We start from the raw sequence: 21,586 nt of genomic DNA, 5'->3' as shown, positions 1-21,586 counted from the left end.
GATGTTACGTGTGAATGCCGTTAACGTGTTGTTTGTTTATCTTTTGTTTTTTACGTTAATAAATGTGTGTCTCCGTCGAGAGAGGTCTGTGCGCCCTGCTCCTTGCTCTGCGGCACTCGGGCCGTCACGTCTTTTAAGCCGTAATAGGTGGGAACAATTTTATCACACTAATTTCACCTGAGCACTTAGTCCACATATTTCTAAATGAAAAGAAAAAGTTCTTACCCCCAATATAAAGCTCATAACTATATATAGGAAACAGTTACATTTTTCATTAAGAGAAAGCATGATTATTACACAAATATTATAACTGTTCTCATATTAATAGATCAAATAGTCTTCCTCTGTCTATTATACTTGAAATGAAGAGGTAATCACATAATAGCAAGTATAAAGGTTAATATGTAAATACAGCAATGACAGGTTCATTCATAGGTAAACTGCATTCACCATACTGGGACTCCGTCTCTGCTCGTGCTCAGAGCCTTTCAAAGACAGGGAAAGTTAACATACATTTATAAAGAGGGACTCAGAACAGTTCAGGTTGAAGAACCTGTTACAGTCACTAAGGGGCACTGTGGATTCATAGTTCACACAATCAAATATCTTGCTGGATTTATGAGAATTAATAAAGAATTTTCCTTATTTGAGTTTCGTTTGGCTGCAATGCTTCCGAGTGAACACTTTGTATGGGAAAGGTTAAAATCCAGTATTCCAGGAAAGTCTTGCAGATCTAGGCATTCTGGCATGTGAATCTGATCTTAAGTTTATATGACTGGTTTTCTGAATCTGGCCATATGGTTGGTTTTATGAATTTTACTGAAGGTCATAATTAATAATTATGATTAATGAATAATATGAATTATGAATAATCATAGTTAAGGTCATAATCCTAATCTTTGGCCACTGACACAGAGTTTAACTGGATAATCAACCAATATCTTTAGCCAATGACAATGTTTAACTGGATAAATATATTATATAGAAAAACAAAAGTAAATAATATTCACTCATAATTCTTCCATCACTTCTGGGCCTTTAGAACAGAAGCAATCTGACAACGATCTCCACAGTGACCACTTTTGCTAACGTTTTGATGATTCTATTCTGTGAAACAACAAAGTCTGAACTACTTTGGCTAGATATTATTCTGCTGGGTTATGCCAGGTTATCAATATATATGATCAATAAATATTTCAGAGAAATCATCACAATAAACAAAGAAACAAATGATGTTTCTGTTTTCTGTTGTGTTCTGTAAGGTATTTCAAATTTGTGTTATTTCAGTTTCATGTGTAAATCATGAGATTTAGAAAGATAATTTATTAACAAAAGGCCAATATGTTTACTGGGATAAATAATCACATGGATTGTGTGGGTTCACATAAACTCTGTAGTCTATGAAGTGCAGACCTATTTAATGAACTGTCTGTGTGGAACAGGTTTCATCTACAGCAGAAGGAAGTGTTGTGAATGTAGATAATTATGATTATGGATAATGAAGATCAATAAAGTAAAATAAAGGAACAATTTATATATTTATTATTATTTATATTTATATTATAAAATATTAGTTCTTCTGCTGTTTTGGGGGCTTCTTCTCTTCCCAAATTACCTCCTCAGTCTTGGAAAAGATTCATTCACATAGTACACTTTTTGCTGGTATGCACAGGTGTTTTTACCATTATATAAATGAGTGGATGTACAGCACATCACTCCTGTCAGTAAACCAGAGAATCTCTCTCTACATACACTTTCTATATATCAATGTTACTATATCTATCCTACCTACTGTTTACTAGATTTCTCTCATTAGCATATCACTCAATATGTCCTATCAGTAACCTTCTATCTAGACAACACTGAATCTCTCCATCTCTCAAATTCTCTATTCTCACAAAATCCTTAAAGTTGGGGTGTGTTTTCTTGTAAGCATTCATAGAGTGTGTCACTGAGTCAGATTTGTGATCAGGTTTGTTTCAGACACTGTCAGTCAAAGACAGGAGCGGCAGGTTCTGTATGACAGTTGTAGAAACACAAACTTCGTTTAGCCGTGGTCACGTGACATGGCCCTTTTGCGCAACACTTCAGATCAGTGTTTCAAAACGCTGCGCTTCAGAAACTCGAAACAAGCTTAGAAACGTCAGTGTCGACCGTCCGATCAGTAATACAGATAATAATACAGATAATTAACTATACAGGGAATCTGAACTGTCCACTGAGGATTTGGACAACACTACAAATAGCTGAAACTGAACAGGAAACTAACTGTAAAAAACAAACGTTACAGCAGCAACTTTACGTTTAGGCCAGAGGAGTTTAAACTGGGAGCATTTGGAAAGATTACTGACTAACTACGACTTAAAATCGAGATTTACAATAACTGACAACGTATATCTGAGCCAGTTAAATATTTTTAAAAATATAACTGGGCCATTTTAGTGTCATTTTAGATGCGTACCATTAACTTCACCAGGACTTTAATATTTACATTTAATCCACGTTTGGGTGGACCTACGATTTAAACACACAACTATGTACTTACAAGACACGCTGTTTAAACTGCACTGACATCGCATTTTAACAAATAGGATGAACTTACCGTGAAATATTTTAAAATATTTAAATATTTTAAATATCTCCAATCTGCCAACTTTCAATAATGGTGACAGTTCAGAAAATACTTCCGTTTTCTTGAGAAGGAACTAACTACAGGAACATCAGTGGGCGTAAGTAGAGCACATGTCAATCATTTTCGTATGAAGCCAATTACACAACCGATTTCTTATTCCAGTCATTAAGACGATCATCAGCCAAAGTTAGCTGTCCATCATTTTGCTGCAGCCAATCATAGACTAAGCAGTCTATACAGCCAATGGCTTCACAGTCCCGCCTACACGGACTTGTTTTGCGGCTAGGCTGAGAGTAAATCTCCACCATGTCGGCACGTTGAAACATTTCGGAACTTAACAAACCATTTTGTTTGTAGATCTAACTTACGAATGATTGTAATTTAGATAATCAGCTTCACAATAAGCCTGTAAGTGTGTGGACTTTCATACCATGTTGTGCATATGACAAATAAAGAATCTTCTTAATGGCTGAATGCTGGGCGTGTGTGTGTGTGTGTGTGTGTGTGTGTGTGTGTGTGTGTGTGTGCTTATTTCAAGTATTGTGGAAAAATTATTTATTAGTTTACCTGTATTTGGTACATCAGAAAACTACATGGCGTACTTAATAATAATAATAATAATAATAATAATAACACAATTAAATTCATGCGAAACATAACTACCAGTTTGAGGTTTTACATTTGGTGTGGATTTTTTCAGAGAATCAAACTTCTTATTAAATCACATTAGATACAATTACAATAGATACTTCCATATAACATTAACACATAATATTCTACATTGTAAGACAAATTTAGGAGTCCTAAATAAGAAGATTATTTTGTATAATAAACACCGAATACAGAATACACAGAACACATAGAATACATAGAACACAGAACACAAAGAAGACACAACACATAGAACACATAAAACACAGAGAACACATAGAACACATAGAACACACAGAGCACACAGAACATAGAACACATAGAACACAGAATACATAGAACACAGAACACAGAGCACACAGAACATAGAACGACATAGAACACAGAACACATAGAACATAGAACACAGAGCACACAGAACATAGAACACAGAACACATAGAACACATAGAACATAGAACACACAGAGCACACAGAACATAGAACACAGAACACATAGAACACAGAACACACAGAACACATAGAACACAGAACACACAGAGCACACAGAACATAGAACACAGAACACACAGAGTACACAACATAGAACACATAGAACACAGAACACATAGAACACAGAACATAGAACACAGGGCACACAGAACACAGTCTAACAGTAAAAGAATAGCAGTAAATGTGTATTAGCATTGCTGGTTACATAACAGTTGATCATTTACATTTTATATTAAATAAATACCATGCAGAGGAGATAAAGATGCAAGACAGTAAGAATAATTAACAGCTGGGTCACTGGCAGTGTTCTTCTGTTAGAAGAAGGAACCAAACACAGGTTCCTCATCATATGAAAACTGTATTCAACTATTAAGTGAGCGATCTATGAGTAAGCTATCTAGGTGTCCTTTATGGCAGTCCACAGCCAGATTCCATTGAGAACTTCTAGCCTCACTACAGAGTGTAATTAATGACTAGTGGGATGTCATAAATTTGCATATGACATATTTATTAATTACTCGATATTACCTTTTAGCACACAGATCTCTATATAACAATAGAAAAGAGAAGATAAAAATGGATATAACAAACTTATTCTCAGCTTATTCCTTTCATAAACCTAAAATTCCCCACCCAACAAAATCCCACATAATCATACTAATTACACCAGAACACAAAAATAAAATACATGGCAGGCCTGATTCAAACACAATGGCCACTTCACTCTAATGAGCACAAAAAATGACAAAAATTTACCCTCCCATGGTCAGTCCTTTTGGTACAAACGTGAATCTCTCCTCAATCTGAGATAGTGTAGTATCTGTAACATGCTATCCCTCGACGGGCTAGTAACACTCACTCTGAGCCCCTCAGAGACCTAGGACGTTATCCATCTTAAATGCCAAATGACACTCTCACTCACTCTCTCTCTCTCTCTCTCTCTCTCTCTCTCTCTCTCTCTCTCTCTGGATAGATGATATAGTAAATGATAAAGTAACAGTCTTGACAACTGCTGTATAAGCAGGTTATCTTCTTCCATTTGGGATGTTATAACTCGTAGCCAGCTGCAGTATAAGCAGGTTATCTTCTTCCATTTGGGATGTTATAACTCGTAGCCTACTAGTCTAATACGCTACTTTGGTACACTAAGTGAAAAGAAAATAAAGCTTCACTTAGTGTCACGATTGGCCACCCTCCTGGCGTCCCCGTTTCCTTGGTTTCCCTGTCGCCTCTTTGTTTTCCTTTACTTCCTTGTTATTATTCCATTCCTTAGTTTCGTTTTCTCCGCCCCTCATGATTTACACCTGTCTCTTGTTTAGCATCCATTAGATCATGTATTTAAGCCCTGTGTTTTGTTTCCCATGTTGTCGGTTATTTTGGTTCATCTAGTTGGTTGTAGGTTTGGTGAACCATGTCTGTCTGGTGTGTCCTTTGATTCGTTCAGTATGTGAGGTTCTTGTTGTTTTGTGCCCTAACCTTCATTATCTTTATTATTCTGGTTCAACTATGTTTATTTATGTTTGTTTGTTAATAAACTCCCTCTGCACTTGCGTCCATCCCCTCGCCTCACTTCATGCTTTAACGTTATGCTTAGACACTTCTCACAACACACCCATAAGCCAGTTAGACACAAAAGAGTATTATGCATTCTTGATCTGAAAACCCAAATCACCACTGTACTCTAGTACATTTACTAATAAGTGGCAACTTGGCAGAGGTGGGGCCACAGTGGTTGGACGAGCAGCCTTCCGATTACAAATACAAGTCAAGTACCTTAACCACTGATCTACCACTGCCACAGATCTCCAGGAGCAGGGGGTGGGGCTAAACCGCTGGGATACAGATCTCCAGGAGCAGGGTTGATGTGCACTGGTCTACACAGGTCCATTTCAGAGTCTTTGTCCTGCTCCTCTGTTTAGTCCCTGTGTGTCCCTCACTCAGTGCTGACCTGCTGTCTGTCCCTCCCTCCCTGCTTCTTGCTCTGTGGCTGTTGAGCTTTGGCCTTTTTAACAGGAGGCGGAGTCTGTGTTTCCTCTCCTCCTCTTTTCTTTTCCTCCTTCTTCTTCCCCCTTTCCACCCCTCCCCTTGCAGTTGCTGGGGCGACTGTAGTGTCTTTGTCCTCCAGTACGGTGAGCTTCTTGCTTTTTTTGCGTTTCTTGCTCTCGGGAAGGAACCCTTTCTTCTTTGGCTTTGGAGCCTCCTGCTCCATCTGCTCTGCTGCTGCTTTCTTCACATTCTCCACTCGGGGCTTCCTGAGGAGACCACGAGACAAAGATCTGACACAACAAACCTGAGGAGACCACGAGACAAAGATCAGACACAGTAAACCTGAGGAAATCAGGAGATAAAGATCAGACACAGCAAACCAGAGTAGACAAGAAGACAAAGATCATTTACATATATTGCATTTAGCAGACACTCTTATCCAGATGACTTATAAAATGCTTTGTCATTTACTCATAAAATACATCCCAGCCAGTAGAGTAGGTTAGAATCCAATATACCAATGAGCTAGAACACTGTAGAAATACAGGGATCCCTGCTGATGCCTAGAAGTACAAGATACATGAGGTGTATCTAAGTGTAAGTGTAATAAACAATAAGTACTAGTTTCTTAGATAACATCAGTGTTATAAACAATACCCTACAATAAGTACTAGTTTAGTTAGTCAACATAGGAGCAAGGTCAGTGGTCATTTAAATAAATAAAAAACGAATAGATGGGTCTTTAGTCTGCGTTTGAAGACTGCAAGGGACTCTGCTGTCCAAACAGCAAGTGGAAGTTTATTCCACCATCTGGGAGCCAGAGAATACTCTTGATGCTTGTCTTCCATGAGACTTGAAGCATGGTATTTCAAGCTTTGACCACTGACTTCATGTATGGAGGGGCTTGACCATTTTTTATGTAGGCAAGCATCAAGGTTTTAAATCTGATGCATGCATTTACTGGAAGCCAATGAAGGGAGCACAGCAGCGGAATAACGGGTGAACTTCGGAAGACTGAAGACCAGTCGTGCTGCTGCATTCTGGACCAGTCGTAGAGGTCTGATGGCTCTTAGAGGAATACCAGCAAGTAGCGAGTTGCAGTAGTGGAGCTTTGAGATCACAAGAGACTGCACAAGTACCTAGGCAACTTCCTGAAAGGGCTGAATCCTTCATATGTTACAAAGGAGAAATCTGCAAGACCGGGTTAGATGTGAAACATGAGATCGACAACAGGTTGTCCAAAGCTATGCCCAGGTTACAGGCAGCTTCGGCTGGTGATATCGAGGAGTTCTCAAAGGGAACTGTGAGGTCATGGTAAGGGTTGGGAGTACCTGGGATGTACAGAAGCACGGTTTTACTGAGGTTGAGCTTCAAGTGGTGGGCTGTCATTCATGATGCAATGTCAGTCAAGCATGCTGAGATGTCTGGAGACCTGTGTGTCAGAAGGTGGAAAAGAAAGATGGAATTGAGTGTCATCAGCATAGCAGTAATAGGAGGAACCATGAGAGATTTGACTTTTCTAAGGAAACAAGTATACAAAGAGAAGAGAAGGGGGCCTAATACTGAGTCCTGTGGAACACCAGTGGAGAGTCTGCATGGTTTGGATGTGGATCCTCTCCATGTCACCTGATAGGACCGTCCCTCCAGATAGGACTGAAACCATTTCCATACAGAGCCAGTCACACCAAGCCTGGAGAGAACAGAGAGAAGAATGTTGTGGTTTACTGTGGCAAAGGTTGTTGAAAGGTCTAGAAGAATCAAAACAGATGACAGCTTGGCAGCTTTAGCAGCATGAAGTTTCTCCATAACTGCTAAGAGGACTGTTTCTGTAGAATGTGCCGGTTTGTAGCCAGACTGATTGGGATCATGCAGCTGGTTCTGGGTTGGAAAAGAGACAATTGATTATAAAATTCTTGTTCAAAGGCTTTTGAAAGCAAAGAGAGATGTGATACTGATCTGTAATTGGTAGCATTGGAGCCATCGAGTGTGGCCTTCTTGAGGATTGGTACTACCCTGGTGGTTTTGAATACACTTGGCACATGTCCAGAAGATAAGGAGTTGTTGATGATGACACAGATGAAAGGAAGCAGATTGTCTGGAACAGAGTGGAAGGAATTGGATCCAGAAGAATGTAGAAATGAAAGTATTTGTAACTGTATTCTGTCACGGTTAGTCTCTCCCGCTTCCATGTTCCACGTTTTCGCTGTCTTGTGTATTTTAGTTCCATGTCGTAGTTTCGTTTTCTCCACCCCGTGTTTGACTGCTCACTCCTGTCCCTCGTTTCTACCTTGTTAAGTTCGTGTATTTAAACCATGTCTGATTCCCTGTGTTTTTGCTATTCATTGCATGCATTTGTGTGGAATATATTGACAGTTTGAATATACTGGATGTATATAAGCCCATCTTTGTTTCTAAGCCCTTGTGTCTGTTAGCCTGTTTGATTCTAGCTGTTTTGTTTTTCCTTACCCTCCGTATGTTACTTCTTAGTTTCTGTTATAGCCTGCTTTCCCTGTTTGCCTTTGTGTGTTTTTGGTTTGTCATTACTTCCCTTCATTTATCATAGCCCTTGGTTTATTTATCATGTATTCTCTGACTCTCCGTATTGGTAATATGATACTACAACTTTGGATTTTCCCCTAATAAATCTAGCTCTTCTCCGAAAATATTTTCTTACATGTTCCTCCTCAGGTAGAAGAAGAGGCCATTTTGGGTCTTGAGGGGCCACTGTCCTTGGTGGAGTTGCAGGATGTCCTTCAGAGCATGGAAGGTGGTATTGATGGTATTGATGGACTGCCAGTGGAGTTTTACAAATCCTTCTGGTGTGTGGTTGGAGAGGATGTGCTGGAGGTTATGAACGACAGTCTCACAAAAGGGAGCACTCTTTATTTGTGGGTATAATTACACACAGAAGAAGAAAGCGCAATGTCAACTTCTGAATTTCATTTTATGGCAATCTAAGATGGCAGTGTGGATCAGTAGGAAGTGTTTAATTGAGGGTCAGAGAGACAGCAGTATTGTAAATGTGTTTAAAAGATTGGTGAAGAGTCGTACAGTGTTAGATTTTAAGTTTTATTCTGCTATGAATGATATGACTACTTTTGGAAATATTTGGGGTTACAATGATGTTTTGTGCTCTGTGACAGATGAGGAAGTGGGTTTTGGTGTTTCTTTAATTTAAATGTTCTTTTTCCTTTTTGAAATTGTATGCTGTGTTTGAATGTGTATGAATATCATAATTGATTATTAAACTTTATTGAGAAATCTCAGAATGTCTCTCTGCCCTTCTCCGTCTTGGTCCCTGTAGGGCTCTCTCTCTCTCTCTCTCTCTCTCTCTCTCTCTCTCTCTCTCTCTCTCTCTCTCTCTCTCTCTCTCTCCCACTTCTCCATCTGGAGTCCAGGTCTCAGAGAGGGAGGGAGAGAGAGAGAGAGGGAGGCGACCCAGACTCCAGATTGAGTGAGAGACAGTGGAACAGAGAGAGGGATGTGCGCACAGGCACCCAGACTCCGCATGCAAAGAGAAAGATGGAGAGAGAGAGAGATGGAGGGCCACACGGCGACCCAGACTCCAGATGGAGTGAGAGAGAGAAATAGAGGGAGAGAAAGAAAGAGGGTGAGCCGCATGGGGACCCAAACTCCAGATGGAAAGAGAGAGAGAAAGAGAGAGAGTAAGTAAGAAAATGTAAATTCAAGTAAAAAAAATCATAAATTCTCCAACCCCAATCAACTTCAAAACACTAGACTGAATTTCCCTTAGAAACCTATATAAGGAAAAAGAGGAAATTATTTTCCCTCCAAAACAACATGGAAGCTTCTCCACAAAAAAAAAAAAAAAATTCACCGGTAAGTTATTTTTCTCTTAACCTGTTTTACTTACTTCATTAAAATATACAAACGTTCCTGGCCAGATAAACATTATACTTAAACTCTAGTAATATATTATAAGAACAATATTTCATCTCAAATACTTACATATATTTCTCTTCGTCTGCAGGTCCTCACTAAATAACACTATTTCCATGTTAACCATCACTTAATAAATCACATCATCAATAAAGTTTCACCAAACAATTCCTGTGTGTTAATTTACATGCACACATATATACACACACAGCACATGTGTATCTCCAACACAGTCCATATGTACACACTGTGGTGGAGGGTAACTGTCACAAGACTTACTGTGTACAACATCTGTATCTCTGTCACTCCAACACTCAGAAAACAGAATGAGAAACCTTTCAGTTTCCAAAGATTTCCACCTGATTGGAAAGATTTCTGTAGATTTGTACAGAGTTTAACACAGTGAGGTTATGATTCCACAGCATGTGTAACTTGTAGAACAGTATTTATGTCATATGTACAGAAATCAACTGCAGCTCAGTCCTTTATTGGAGCATCATTTATTGTGTGTGGTGTGCGTATGTGTGTGTGTGTGGTGTCCTTTGTTGGAGCATCAGAGTGCTGGTTTACAGATTGTCATTTATACTGTGTGTGAGTGTCAGAGAGAGAGAGAGAGAGAGAGAGAGAGAGAGAGAGAGAGAGAGACAGGTGTATTGTGTGTTGAGAGGCTGCGTATGTGAAAGAGGTGTGTATGTGAAAGAGAGGTGTACAGTGCATGTTTGTGTGTGTGTTTGTGAGAGAGAAAGAGAGAGGTGGATTGTGTGTATGTTTGTGTGTGAAAGAGGTGTGTGAGTTTGAGTGTTGTGTGCGTGAGACAAAGTGAGAGGTATAGAGTGTGTGACAGAGAGAGATGTGTAGCGTGTATGTGTGAGAAAGAGAAATGTAGTGTGTGTAAGAGTATTTGTGTGAGAGAAAGTGAAAGGTGTAAAGTGTGTCAATGTGTGTGTGTGTGTGTGTGTGTGTGTGTGTGTGTGTGTGTGTGTGTGTGTGTGTATGAAAGTGTAGCGGTTAAACATTTTAATAAATTGTCAGTAACAGTTGATAAGGTTAATTGGGGCACGACCCTGATTAACAGGAAAATATTTATGAATTTTAAATAATTTATTAGTGATTAATAATTCAGTCTCGAATCATGAGAGTCGCCAATCTGATATGTGATTATTGCGCGTCTACCAAACATTATAATATCACTCTGGGCTTGCAGACATTATAACCAAAGTATGTTTATTGAATAAGCAGAGATAAGAAAAACAATCATTGACTAGGATTCTATTAATGACCAGGAGTGTCTAGTTCACTAGACTCACTATAACTATCATAACCATGTGAAAATGATCACTGATGATTTGTGGTGAATAAAAGTAGCTAACTAGGCTAATAACGAAAAAAGAAAAGTGAAACTGTGTTAAGCAACCTGTGGGAATGACCAACGGGCAATCTACTACTATCTAATCAACCAAAACAAGACAAATTAAACTTATTAATCAAACAAGAGTCGTGGTGAGAGAACACGAGTGACGTGTAATAGATGTGTCAGGGGGAAAAGGGGAAACCATTGAAGCAGCTGAAGAGGGAACTAATTCTAGGAGTGAGGAGGTTGTATCAAAGGTGAGAGGAAAGAGTTAACTAATCTAATCTGATGTATAAACAATAAAGTTACTAAAGTTACAACCGGTAACATAAAAAGGGAAATGCCTGTTCTCACGACTCACTGGCGCTCGACCACGTAAAACCGTCTTGGTGGCACAGAGAGAGAGAACCAGCTTTCCATTCCCATATACACTGCACACATTGAACATCTACCTGCGTTGGTGTGTCCATTTTATTTTTTCTGTGTGCTTCCTCAAATATTTTTAACTGTTTGTGTACATCTGTAACGGTGAGTGATAAGGAGGCAGACGCATGTGCAGAGAAGAGCGAGCTTTATTAAGGGCAAATCCAGAGTCGTAGTCGTTAGGATAGTCCAGGGTCATAGAGCCAACATGGAGATTTACGGGGATACATTATAAACCAAAACACATGAATGCAAACAAGGGAAGCAGGCTGTAACAGAGGCTTGGAAACACGAAGGCTAAGACAAACAGTCAGACTAGGATACACAGAGTACAAACTTACAGATACAGATATGGGCTTTCAAAAATATCCAAACATTCAAACATCCAATACAACCACATTTAATAAACAGCCAAGACACAGAGAGTAAGACGGGGTTTAAATCAGGAACTTAACAAGACTAGAAACAAGGAACAGGTGTGGAAAACAGATGAGGGGCAGAGAAAACGACACCAAGAAATGGAACAACTAGGAAGTAAAAGAAAACAGACACAATCGGGAAACCACGGAGACAGTGATGCCAGGAGGGTGGACATACGTGACAACATCCAAAAGCCAACATGAAACACACTGCTGATATGATCTACAGAGTCATACACAAGTTTCAGACTCTCTTCACTGCATCCAGGAACCCTCACTGGCTGTATGTGACCACATCACTGTTCATCTGGTCCTACTATATAGACCAGTTTTAAAGAGGGAGGAAACACAGTCTAAAATGGTTCAGGTCTGGATTGACGATGCAGTGAAGTGTCTGCAGAGTTGTTTTGATTGCACAAACTGGTCAGTTAGGCTTAACAGTTTTAATGGTGATAGAGGGAGACACCAGACCAGTTAGATTTAATGGTTTTAATAGTGATATGGAACTGCCTGAGGCACTTAATGCTTTTATTTGAGATTTAAACAGTCTCACTCTCTTCAGGTAAATAGAGTGTTCAGATATATACAAGTACACAGTAAAAACGAAACAATGTTCCTCCAGGACCATGGTGCAGCATTTAATCTTGTGTGTAGATGCGTGTGAGCTCACACTGGACCCCAACACAGCACACACACTTCTCTCTCTGTCTGAGGGGAACAGAAAGGTGACACGTGTGGGGTGGGAGCAGTCATATCCTGATCATCCAGCGAGATTTGATTACTTGTATCAGGTTCTCTGTAGAGAGAGTCTGACTGGACGCTGTTACTGGGAGGTGGAGTGGAGTGAAGATGCTGCTATAGCAGTGACATATAAAGGAATCAGCAGGAAAGGAGTCACAGATGACTGTGTGTTTGGATTCAATGTAAAGTCCTGGAGTCTGTACTGCTATGACAACAGTTACACTGTCTGGCACAATAAGAAGAGAACTGACATCTCTGCTCCCCCCTCCAGCTCCAACAGAGTAGGAGTGTATCTGGACTGGCCTGCTGGCACTCTGTCCTTCTACAGTGTCTCCTCTCACACACTCACACACTTACACACATTCCACCCCACATTCACTGAGTCCCTCTATGCAGGGTTTAGACTTTGGTGGTCTCACTCCTCAGTGTGTGTGAGAGAGCTAGAATAGCCTCCTGTGTCCTGGAGGAACACCAGAGTCTGCAGGGAAACACACACTCCTCTACACACACAACTGGTGAACATCATAATACACACATGCTTGCTGAGTATAAAACACATACACACACACACACACACGTTACATCTCTCGCAGTATACACTACCTCATGAACACACACACACACACACACACACACACACACACACACACACACACACACACACAATGCAATCATAACTTTACTGTGTTAAACTCGCTGTACAAATCTGTCCATTAAACATGGAACTCTTTGGAAACTGTGAAAGGTTTTTCATTTTGTTTTCTGTGTGCTGGACTGATACAGGTGCAGATGTTGTACACAGTATGAGTGTAATGCCTAAAGGATTTTTACAATAAAATACTGTCAACACTCAAAATCTCATACCATAACACCAAAACAGCACACACTGGTGAAACTGGATAAACAACACAGTAGACAGTTAGATGCACTCACATCTCTCTGGTCCTCACACACTCAGATAAACACACACAGCACACACTGAGGTGCACCCATACACTCACAGGCTCAATCAGCCAGGCCCCATAAAGGTCCAGGGCTTAAATTTAATTAAAAACACCCAGTCAGTCATAACTTGGATCATAAATAGCACTAATTTCTGTGTGTGTGTGTGTGTGTGTGTGTGTGTGTGTGTGTGTGTGTGTGTGTGTGTGTGTGTGTGTATGTGTGTTTGTGTGTGTGTGTGTGTGTTTGTGTGTGTGTGTGTGTGTTTGTGTGTGTGTGTGTGTATGTGTGTGAGAGAAAGAGTGAATGAGAGGAGGAGAAGAGGAGAGTTGTGCTGTCATCTGCTTCCTTCAGACTTTCTTCATGGTAAAAGTTTTCCATTCTTTCTCTGCCACTTCTTTTCTCAGAGAACTTTCAGAGCTGCCTCTTTGTTTCCTTTGATGTTATTGTCCCTCAAACTTAAATATCCCCAACTGCCAAATAGCCCCCCACAGCCCCTTAACATCTACTCCATTATCCAAACTGCCCTCACCAACTTCACCAACAACTTAATATCCCCTCAACTACCCCAACAATTAAATACCCCTAAAAAAACAATTACCCCATTATTCAAATAGCCCTCAGCCTCAACTATTCCACAGCCAATTACCCATCAAACCTAATTAACCACACAGCTAAACAGCCCTCAGGCACGATTTCCCCACAGCAAAATAACCCCTCAATCCCAATGACACCTCATCATAAACTAGCCCACAAAAGCAACTACCCCAACAGCTAAACAACCCCTTTGCCTCAGCTACCCCACAACCAATTATCCCAACCCTAATTACCACCACCTCCATATAGCACTCAAGCACAAGTACCTCCACAGATAAATAAACCAAAAACAACTATCCAACAGCTAAATAACCCCTCAGCCTCAACTTCGCCACAGCCAATTAGCCATCACCACAAATTACCCCCACAGCCCCTCATTAACAACCAAATCAGCCAAATTGCCCTCAACAAATTCCCCCACAGCTTAAAAACCCCTCAACAACAGTTACACCATTACACTAATAGCCCTCAATCACAACTACCCCAACAGGTAAATACCCACTCATCCGCAACTACCCCACAGCCATAGCAACACACTAGCAACCACTTGACACTCCATCGTAACCACCTAGCAAGACCATAGCAACCAATTGGGAACCCATAGCAGTGACCTGAGATACCACAGCAACAACCTAGTGAGACCATATCAACCACTCTGTAATACCCTAACAACCACCTGGGATACCATAGGAAACACCCATCAAGATCCATAGCAACCACCTAGCAAGAAAATAGCAACCACATAGCAACTACCTGGGAATGGCTCAATAGTATTTCAGGATTTAATTTTATATGTAAACTGCATTTGATATTTCACAGTATCAACATTAAAAAAACACTAAACAACCCCTCATCCTCAACTACCACTCAGCCATTTAACCCTCAACCAAATTTACCCCCACAACAAAATATCCCACAACATTTACCCTAGCAAGTTCATAGCAACATCTTGGCAACATCCAAAACAACCATCTAGGGACTCCATAGCAACCACATATCGAGAACATAGAAGCAAATTGGTAACACCTTAGCAACCACATTTATTATACTAATAGATAGTCCATGATTTAGGTAATATAAAAAATAGTAAAATGATTTTTAAATCTACCCTACATAAATACTGTTTAAACATGATATTTTAGCTGTTGAGACATATTGTACTCAGCTTTAAATCTAATGTCACCAAGTTGCCCCCTTTCATTACTGTAACGTCATGGAAGGGCGTGGAGCAGGACGCACAGACTTCTCATGGCTTGTGAAACATTTAATGACACAAAGCATAAAGACGATGGTGGCACTCACAAATAACATTAACAACCAGCATAGACACACTTAACACTAATGACTTTAACATTAACACAAGCTAGACAAACAAGCTTACTAATATCACATTTGGACGGTAACAAACAAACATCAACATGCTACATCAACAATGACCAACACACTGCACACTTTGACACGGGTTTATATACATTTAGACAAGACGAGGTGCAGATGTCTGCAGGCGTGGCCACAAACACAGACCCTCCCGCTGCACGTGGCGAGCCAAACCACGTGACTCGCGGAGGCGAGTGTTCCGTGACAGTTAGCAGTTACCCCCAGTGTTTCTATACTGGTCATTTGTCTTTTTTCTAATGGCACTCTGTAAGAGCCAAATAATTTCCCCACATTACAGCATCATTGTATAAGAGCCAAAATTCTTCACAGAAATGCTTGAGTCAAATTACTTCATTTAATTCATCTTACATTCAGACTGGCCACAGTTGCTCTGGTGGCTGAATACTGAAGGTTTTGCATTATCCCTGCACATGTACATTTAGATGGTAAAAAGTCATGACAGTTTTATGAAGTGTTTAAGATGGAAAAAAAGGCCAAGCCACAAATTTAATTCTTGTCACTGAAATGACGTGAGGTAATCTGAAACTACAGAAATATAAATGTGGACATCAGTGTACATTTACAGCATTTGATGACTTACAGAAGTGCTTTGTAGTCTCTATCAAATACAGATGCTCATGTGAAAATAGAGAGGTAAGTGTCAATAATACTCAGGCTAAAGTCCAGCATAAAGGGGAACTTGACTGTGGACCAAAATTTCATAATTATGTTATGCATTATCCGTTATTAATTAATATGTTCTTAGTGTGTTTACCCTTTTATTAGCAGCAAATACCCTGAGTATACATATGCATTATGGATCCCTTGCATTACATGTGTTTAAACAGAATCCAATATGACATATAACCAGTTGTGAAAAGACTGCATTCTGAAGTTAACTGACTATGCATTCTGAAGTTAGCTGACTAACCAACATGTCTTGCACTGAGTACAGGTCAAGATCCATTGGTCTGTGCACAACAATGCTAATATTGATAAAAGCATTTAAATTTCATGTATGTATTGTTCATTTACACGTTCAAGTACACTGATATTTTCATATAATGAACAATCTCAGTAACTTCAGAACCACCCTAGTTATGCAGAAATGGAACCCCAGTTATGCAGAAACTTTCTACTCACTTTTAATGGAACTGACAGACCTATGGACATACAAACACAGAAGAGAAATATTTAAACTTATGAAATGTCTAAAAAAAATACATTTTATCTTGCAAACAATGTCTATTAACTAAATGATACTAAATGCTTGTAAACGTTTTATGTGATTTCTTTCAAGTCATATGACCCTGCTTTATATGAAGAGTGCATTTTGAACAGTTACTGAAAGAACGAATGAGCTATCTGGTGCTTCCATATACACCTATAAGTTCATTTATTACATCTTGATCTACTGACTGCAGGTGTAATGGCAACCTGCAAACAAGCATGAGAACAGAAACACATTCATTTCCACCATGTCATACTAAGGTCACTCCATACAGTACATAATTAGGCCCACATGTCAATGTTATGAATTATGAATTTGTATCAAATTGCACTTACACAAATGGTCAAGTGTCTCACCAGCTGTTAAACCTGCAAACAGTGTAACAAAAGACAAACAAAATAAGAAATTTGACAAAAAGTTACCTTAACAGGCTACAATATCACTACTAACAGCTATAGCTAAATACTATAACAGTCACAGATTAATATGAAAGCTTCATCTTACTTTTAGGTGTCACGGTACGACCCCTCCCCCCTCAAGACTGCGTGCATGTGCATGTCTGTGTGTTCGTATTGCCATGCCCTCTTGTGTTGTGATCCTTGTTGTGTGTAGTTGTCATGAGTGTATATAAGTCTCGTTTTGTATCGTCAAAGTTGTCGGTGTTTGATCCAAGTAGTGTTAATATGTGTATGTTTAATGTGTAAATAAAATGTATGCTTATGTTCAACGTGCCTCGTCCCCACATCCTGCTTAACCCTCGTCCATCACATTAGGAAATATGAAGTTTAACGCTATCTGTGAACCTATGGAAAGAGAAACACGCCATTATCTTAATGCAGTGATTATAAAAGCATACTATTAACAAAGGGCTGAGACATTGTTTCATTTACCCAGATACAAATAGGCTTTAGCTAGTTAATATTTTTGTATGCGTACTGTTATGTACCTGTCCAAGCTTATAACTGCATTTTGAATGTGCATTTTACAGAGTTCAGATCATCAATGGTCAGTTTCTGAACACTGCTAACCAGGCATTTGTTTAGGTTATAAACCATTTTCAACAAAGTGTTAGCACTGTCATGGCAGTGGCATTGCTGTGAAACATCAGTAACAGTAGTGTTGCCGGGGTTTCATATGTGCCAGTGTCATTGGTAGGTTAAGAAAAATAAAAAAATACTGCTGACCTGGGATCAGAAATGGATGAGTCATAATGTACTAGACGATGGTTAACCTAAACTATGTATGGAAACAGACAGGATATAGTCTTTAACTGAACATCTACAAGCTGTAGCTACAAGGTAGGTGTTTCTATTAAGGTGGCTGGAGAGTGTATAGATTTTTGCTGGTTGGCCAGTGTAACTTGCAAAAACAAGCAATTTTGTGGAATACTCTCTTATGATTCAGCCAGTAGCCAATTAGGTCTCGTTTAAATATCTATCATATTGCTTTGCATTGGCACATGGAATAAATAAATTATAGTTGTGTACACATAAAATGATTGATAGCACATTCCTGAGTCAATTTGGACTTGTCCCAAAGGTACAACTACTGCTATACCTTGTAAGTTTATTTCGGCCAGCCCATAAAAATCTTTAGTTTCTTAATCTTTTTCCACCTGCACCTTTACAAACTTACAATTTAGGAAAAAAAGAGAGAAAAAAATGATTTACCTTCATAGCTGTATAAGTAGTGGAACTAAACTGAATGTCTTCTTTGTTTTTTTCTAATATAGAGGTGACTGATTTCCATGTCATCCGACAGGCTGATTTTGTGTAGTGCAACTTCTCTCCAGAGAGACACATGCGTGCTTTTTTCCTGAAAGCAGCCCAAGTGGTCGGCCCCATCTTTTGGAGTTTTATGGTAGTCAACTTTAAAAAACAAATTAATAATAAAAAGACGAGGCTATTTAACATAACATTAATTGCATTAATACATAATTGATAGACCACATCCCATTACATTCTCAAATACTGAAGATGCCATTGTATTAAAAGGCAAAATCAACATTTGCTGTGGTGCTTTCACTGACTCAAAGTTTATGTAAGAAAGTGTATTGTTAGCCATATGCTATTTGGAAATGATTTCATAGACAGTATTTATATAAATGTTCTTAGATACAATATATAAAATTCATTTACACTCTGCTATTGTGAGGACACTAATGGACAAGATTTAAACAGTCAATCGAGTTTAGAGTTTAAAAACAAGTGTCATGTTTGTCATTTCAGTAATGGTTTGTTATGGTCGGTATAAGATATGTGCAGGTTAAGATTAAGATTAAATTTATCTCTTATGACACTAATGGTCATAACACATTTAATTAGGCTAATATTTTTACAAATAATACTTACACTGAAAACCCTCCCTGAGAGTGCACACTAGTCTGCTTTCCAGTCAGGAAGGTCTTTATAGGTTGGGGAGGGAGGACAGACAGCATTGCAGCATTATACTTCCAGATCTAAAGATACCGTGACCTCATCTGTTATAAACACTCCTGTGGATGGACTGAAATACATTTTAGAGCTACCATATTTTTCTGATCAATTGTAGCCATTGATGAAATAAGACAACCAATTCGATGACAATCATCATTCTTTTTAAATGGGCCACTACAAAATGCTCCCCGTCAGAGCGAGCACAAGTAGCAACCCTCTTGGTGGACTTAACCAGCACACCTTCCACTAATGTGTATGTCTCTGCTCTCTCAGCTGTATATGTAGCCACTCACCTCACCCTCACAGGCGCTGGCCTGGAATATGGAGATGCCAGTTTGGAAAACATTCTAAGGGATCAAGAGAAACAAACCAAAATTAATACCAAAATTGATGCCTAAATATTTTTTTAAATCAGCATTAATGTACATTACTCAGGACAATGTTAGTAACATGTTTGAAAATGGAGCTCCTTTGATAAAAGGAGCTTCTTTGCAGTTAACCAGATAACTCTGTATCCCCAGCTAGTGAAGTTAAAGTGCTATTTAATTGTTGTTTGAAATAACAATCAGTCATTTTCAGTAGCACAGGTCATTGTACTGCAAATGTTAACTTCAGATGAAATGGAAATGAATGGAGGGTAACCACAGAAAAGAAGAAGAGATCATCACTCACTATATATAACTTAATTCATTCATTCACCCACAACTGATAACCAAGATGTGTGAGAGAAAACTTGCACTGTGTCTGACACAGACAGGTTAACAAGCAGCTAGTTAGCTCAGTCTGTCGGTCTGGCCACTAACTTTTGCCCATTAAATCTCGCTTTTACAGTAAAGTCTTGATGTACCGAGACGGGGAATAAAAGCCATTGAAATAAATTGAGATAACACAGAAAAAAATTATTTTCACTTATCGAATGCTGCAATTCAGAAGTGTGGCAGGGTGATGGGACAGCAACACAGGTCTCAAAAACAGACATGATTTGATTGGTTATTAGATTACATCCAGGTTCTGATGATTCTAAACTTGTAGGTAGTGGGAGAAAGTTAGCTTGTGTGTTTAATTGCATAGACAGTGAGGGAGGACAAAGTCTTTATTGTATTATAATGTCTCTGATTAGGAACAGAGCAGATGTACATGTATTTCATAATGTCTCATTATCTCATATAGTGATTTAAAATTATAATAATACTAGTATTACTAACATGGTATACAAGATATTTGCTTTAGAAGATTTTTGTTGGAGCCAGGAACGCTGCTTGGCACAGCGTGGTAAGTAGTAATGGCAAACGCACTGGCACTTTCTTCCTAACTATCAAAAAAAGGTTCATTACTCGTAGCTTCATGATACAGTGCACAATAGCGGCATCTGGTTGGCAAAACTTCAAAGTGCTTTGTGCATCTGGTTGGCAAGGGATCTTTATTTATTTAGGTAGTTAGTTAGTTATCTATTTATTTATTTCCAGCTTTTAAAACTTGTGCATGTTTTCAAAATCTCATTGCTGATGTGGGTACATACATCCAGGGCAGAATACTTTGATGGCTGAATAATGTGATGTATTCTATTACAATACATAAAACAGTAATATATTCAGAATACATTTAGAATGCACCCAGAACACATCTTACTAAGTCATATTTAAGAGCAAAACAATTTTATATATTTTAAATTTAAGTTCTAAATTGTGAACAGCTTAACACTAAACAAAACTGATAAAATGCCATCAATTTATGACTTTATAAATTAAAGAATAATACATTATTATTATTATTATTATTATTATTTATTATTATAGTGTTCTTATAAAATACTCTACTTTATTTGATGGCAAAAGTTAAATGTTGAAAATTCAGAACGCTTTTTCTCACTATTTCCGGCTGTGGTCACTTGACCATTGTAGAACGAATCGCACTGTATTGTGCGCTGTATCATGAAGCTTCGAGTAATTAACCTTTTTTTTATATAGTTAGAAAAATATGAAACATTACGTGTTTCAGGTTCAAGTTCGACATTTAGCGGTGAGTTTAAAAGTGTTTATATGTCGATGTACTTCTGATTACCGTCCAAATATGCGCGCTAGCTGCCAGAAAGTCTGATTTATGAACGCAACTAGCCAACTACATAGATGATAAGTAAATAAGTAATATTTAGTGCAGCTGTTTTAAAGTTTGCATGTCTGCTAAGAACTCTGATTGTTCTCGCGGACTGTTGAACGGGTTCATGTGTTCATTTAGGGACTTTAGCTCGTGCACCAGACCAGAGTCTTAACAAACATTATCGCGCTTGTGTGAGAAGCTGAGAGGAGACGCGAGTAGCTGCTTGTTGTGGCGCTTCGGCTCCTCTCCATATGAGTCATGGACTTGTGAGTATCAGACCAACCAGCTCCGTGTGTCTCAGACGCTTCATTCT

At 38.9% G+C, this 21,586-nt stretch overlaps 2 protein-coding genes across 2 annotated transcripts in view; one reads left to right on the top strand and one right to left on the bottom strand.

Moving 5' to 3' along the window:
• LOC113568572 (NACHT, LRR and PYD domains-containing protein 6-like) overlaps window positions 1–2,724 on the bottom strand; it is a 36,296-nt gene extending 33,572 nt beyond the window's left edge. Inside the window, exon 1 of the mRNA XM_035526523.2 lies at window positions 2,603–2,724. The gene's annotated coding sequence lies outside the window, so the exon portion shown is untranslated. The remainder of the gene's footprint in view (window positions 1–2,602) is intronic.
• Window positions 2,725–12,348: 9,624 nt separating this feature from the next.
• On the top strand, window positions 12,349–13,225 carry LOC113568573 (stonustoxin subunit beta-like). The gene has a single exon (XM_035526480.2). It carries the CDS (start codon window positions 12,480–12,482, stop codon window positions 13,041–13,043), a length of 564 nt encoding a protein of 187 aa, XP_035382373.2. The 5' UTR covers window positions 12,349–12,479; the 3' UTR covers window positions 13,044–13,225.
• Window positions 13,226–21,586: the final 8,361 nt, after the last annotated feature.

This window comes from Electrophorus electricus, chromosome 1 (genome assembly GCF_041902795.1).
Source record: "Electrophorus electricus isolate QZ-2024a chromosome 1, ASM4190279v1, whole genome shotgun sequence".
NCBI classification, from domain to species: Eukaryota; Metazoa; Chordata; class Actinopteri; order Gymnotiformes; family Gymnotidae; genus Electrophorus; species Electrophorus electricus.
The sequence above is the reverse complement of the archived record's forward strand: the minus strand, read 5'-3'. Positions and strand labels throughout refer to the sequence as shown.